This window comes from Pinus tabuliformis, chromosome X, assembly GCF_031772625.1.
Source record: "Pinus tabuliformis cultivar Carrire ecotype Pingquan chromosome X, CPIR1, whole genome shotgun sequence".
NCBI lineage: Eukaryota > Viridiplantae > Streptophyta > Pinopsida > Pinales > Pinaceae > Pinus > Pinus tabuliformis.
The window spans coordinates 1,512,366,650-1,512,370,972 of record NC_142308.1 but is presented as its reverse complement, the minus strand read 5'-3'; the positions used below and the strand labels follow the sequence as shown (position 1 = coordinate 1,512,370,972).

Sequence of the window (4,323 nt, the reverse complement as noted above, 5' to 3'; positions counted from 1 at the left end):
AAAAAAAAATAGTCATATGAAAATTTTTAATAATACAATTAAATTAAAATTTGTATTTTTGAATTAAAACAGTAATTACAAAATTTATAAATTTATTATATCATAATAACAACATTAATAAAAAAAATTAATTATGATTTTCGAGGAAAATAAAACCAGAAAGAAAATTCCTGAGCCAATATGTAACAGGACCAACAATAAAAATAATTATTTATACTCTAAAATTGATCATAGAATAAATTATAAAATAAAATGATTTTCCTTTATGAATTGACAATCGAAAGATTCAACTTTATTTATAATTATTTGCATTTAAATAAATAAATAAAGCATCATCATAAATTCATTTTAAATGTAAAATTGCCATTCATATGTGCTCTCCGAAATTTAAAATTCATAGTGCAATCGCGCTGTGCAATTGTTAAATATTTGTGATTACTTCTAAAATTTACAAGCGTTATCGTTTTCTCTATGTTGATTACTATGGAAATGATATCGTATTTAATCAATAAAATAGAAGAACAAGAACGTACATACCTTTTAATCAATAACATGGCCACATATCTTATGGCTGTAGTCTAACTCTACTGTTTTTTTCAATTTTGAAAATTATTTCCGATTTTGATATTTTAGGAGAGATTTTTGTAAATTTAAATCATAGTTGTCAAAATTTCGAGTGTTTTGAAATTTTTGGATAATTCTAAATTTATTTCTATCATCAAAAATATGATTAAACATTACTATAGAAGATTTGCTATGTGGTATCCTCCCTGTTCCTAATCCACTATTACACGTACTTCACATATCACATGGACATGTGGACCAACCAAGATGCCCTCCGTATGCAACCTCGAGGTCTATTTAGTAACATGTGGACCAACCAAGATGACCTCCGTATGCAACCTCGAGGTCTATTTAGTAACATCAGAAACCTGAATTAAGGAGAAATTTCTTTTAGATTTGAGGGGGGGTTACAGAGGCACAGGTTCAAGGACGGTTCTCGTCACCAAATTCTTTGTTTCAATGGTGGCATCACTGTAGCCATCTCTGTATTTGTAACCGTGAAGGAGAACTCTGCAAATGTCAAAAGCAGCTTTCTTGCAAGAAATGGGAACATTGCTGTCGGGTTTGAGTAACTCCCAATTCACTTCCTTGGTTAAGTTAATGATCATAGCATTGATTTGATCGACAGCACCTTCCTCTGTGATTCCAGGATGGTCTTTCATATAACACGATACGGACGAAGCCTCTTCACCACGCGCCCTGTCAGCCTGCATTTACCATGGCGATGTCACTATCATATGTATCTCAATTCTAAATTATACCAACAATAAATAAATCCATTTGATTCGATTATACCTTGTAGCTGCGAGTGTCACCTCTCAGTCGAAGAAGGACACACATCAAGTCATTGAACTTGGATGGAAAGTCAATTTCCTGCAGGATGTGAAGCGGAAGGGCTTCCCCAAAAGTAAGGATGGGTTGCAATGTGACTATGCGAGAACCGAAGCTGATTTTGCCATTATCCATGTACTCCTGGAACGTCGGCAGATAACCACTGGAAATCCACTTAGCTTCTATCATATACGAATCAAGATAAGGCTCCCACTGAAAAGGACAAGTAAAACAAATTAACTAATCATCTCTCAGTGAAATACTTGGCCTTGTTAACTTTCTCAGAAATAAATATTTGCTTTATAACGGTACATACAGCCTGTCGAACATAGTTAATTGTGTCTTGTCCTTGAACTTTCTCTGCGTCTTTAGCCATTTCATTTACGGTGTCGTAAACGGCCATGTACACTCCTTTCATATATTCTGGAAGAGAGTCTATCGACGACGGGTCCCATCTGATCATTACACAACTTTTAGTCATGCGGTGTGCTACAATTATTACGAATTTAAAACGTTTAAATATATCAATTGCCTTCAAATATTTTTATGTTCCATCGCTTTCAAAACTATTTTACGATCACTACATCCCCCAAAAAACCAAAAACAAAATAGGTTTCCCGAAGTAAGTGCAATTATCACCTCTTAATTGCTGAGGTGAAGAGTTCGAGCTCCTCCATTGTCCCGTAGGTGTCGTAGATATCGTCGAGAACCGTTACAAGTTGACACAGTTTGGCAAAGCCAAGTCGGAATGCGGAATGTTTAGGATCACTGGCAATACAGGATGCAAAACTGTAGTACTCGACGGGAATATGTCGCGTGAATGCCAGCTGAGAGAACCCATAATGTTTCCACCATCTGCACAAACAAACTTTATTTATTTATTCTGTTGATCTTCTCACCACTCAAATTGAATTACTTCTCAGACGATATCGAATGACAGCTCATTACCTCAAGAGATATTGTAACTCTCTCCTTTGTAAAGAGTGAAAGATGTTAAACTCCATTTTCGCAAGTTGTAACAGTTTCTTCCTATTAATATGGCGCGTCCTCGATAAAAAAAAAATGACATCAATTGGCGAACTTCCATTGAAACTAAATTATTAAAAGACACATTTATTGATAGCGGGTAGTATTTCTCTCAACGTATATGCTTTATCTAGGCGAGGAGCATTTTTGCATTCAATTAAACGTTTGAAAAAAAACACTAAATCTTTAGGATATGGAAGTAAAATTGGATGTTACATGATGAAATAATGAACCTACTCATATATGGTGTCTTGTGGAAATACTTCCATGTACATTCTTGCTTCCAGTCTCGGGAGATTTGTGTGCCAACCATACTCCAGAACATACTCTATCTGCCATCGATAAAATTCAAATTATAAAACACAGATGCCAACCAATAACGATATATGATGTTAATTAGCGGATGTGAAATTAGTATGACTGTCTCACCTCTTGTGAAAGACTAGAGGACGCAATCTTTTGTAGGGCATCTTTTAAATACTTTGTAGAGAAGATTTCAGCCTCCTCCATAACATTTTCGCCGGGAAAAGCAATGAGGGATGCCCGAAATAAATTGAGGACGCTTCCTATCTCTCCCTCTGTTTGAATGGCGGAGCAGGTAAATTGCCCGTTGTGGTCTTTCAAGTGTTCTAGCACATCTGATATTAATGTATAATGGATTATCAGTCAATGTGTCCTCGTAAATGGCAGTTGTCAGTTATAAAACGTTCAAAGGGTACTTAATTAATATAACTTTGATGTATACCTGAAGACACTGTATATCCGTGTAGTCTGAGAGTTCGAAGTCCCAGGGCGGTTGAGTTGAGATCAGCCACAGCACATTCTCTTCCACGTCCAATGCCTTTTCCGTTCCAAAAGCTGCTGGGCAAATAACTTTCTTGTTATAATCGCGTGTATTCGATAAATAAAGCATAGACGAAAACTGATGAAAAGGATATGGGGACAGACCTGTAAACATAATCCAGCGCTGAATTTATCTCATTTTGGAAATGCCTATCGATCCCCAACCGTTCAACGTTATCGACCATCAAAAGACGTTGATATAGATCATTGAGGGGACTCATTAGTTCTCCATCCTCCACTGCCATTGAATTGAACATATCTTTTACTTCCCCAATAAGTCTATCAGCACGTTCACGGTAAGAAGGTGCCTGAATCACATTACATTAAATACAGTAAATTAATTCTGAACGAAAAAAGGAATATGCAGAAGAATAAATTCAAATGAAGATAGTTAACCACCTCATAAGACGTTGCCAGAGAGTCTATGAGATCATCGCCCCAATGATTGTAATGATAACCATCTGCGCGTCTTCTTACAGCATCCTCATTAGATACAGAAGTGGTCGAACTCATGGTCATGGAAGGTGTTGCGGATTTCCTATGCCTGCCCATTCCAAGATTTGGGATTGTTCTATGCATAGCCTTCAGCTCAAAAGTAGAACTGAACACTAGCGGTCTACTAATGGAAACCAACGTTGCAGAAGAAAGCAAAGCCATTTGTGTTAGGCTTATATGGTATGATAGCTTTCAGCCTAATGTGAGAGGTGAAGACAAAGGAACTAAAACTTGTGCGTTACAACCCTGCTGACATTGCCTTTATATAGAGCTTCTTGCGCCCAAAAATGTCGATGCCGTGACTGATTAATCACATGAATTCATCTTAATACGGTTTTCAATTGCCAATTGCTGTATCATGTCAGTACTGAGTAGTTTAATTATTGTACTGACTATGATGTTATGGGTGTATCGCGTAAGTACACGTAACATCTTCGGTGACTATGGGGGCTTTTCTCATCAAAAGACCTAATCTAGGATATACATAAGTATTAGTCAAAAGTTTTTATTTTCAATTATTTTAATATAATTACTCATTATAAATTTTTTTAATAATATATCAGT

The 4,323-nt window shown here is 36.1% G+C and overlaps 1 protein-coding gene across 1 annotated transcript; it reads right to left on the bottom strand.

Moving 5' to 3' along the window:
* Window positions 1-723: 723 nt before the first annotated feature.
* Window positions 724-4,004, bottom strand: LOC149145797 ((-)-camphene synthase, chloroplastic-like). Its single transcript, XM_089446454.1, has 10 exons — window positions 3,664-4,004; window positions 3,370-3,572; window positions 3,167-3,279; window positions 2,851-3,059; window positions 2,659-2,753; window positions 2,344-2,424; window positions 2,035-2,250; window positions 1,712-1,850; window positions 1,360-1,608; window positions 724-1,271 (listed from the first exon to the last, which is right to left on the bottom strand). Exons 1-10 carry the CDS (start codon window positions 3,919-3,921, stop codon window positions 972-974), a joined length of 1,863 nt encoding a protein of 620 aa, XP_089302580.1. The 5' UTR covers window positions 3,922-4,004; the 3' UTR covers window positions 724-971.
* Between the last annotated feature and the right edge of the window lie 319 nt (window positions 4,005-4,323).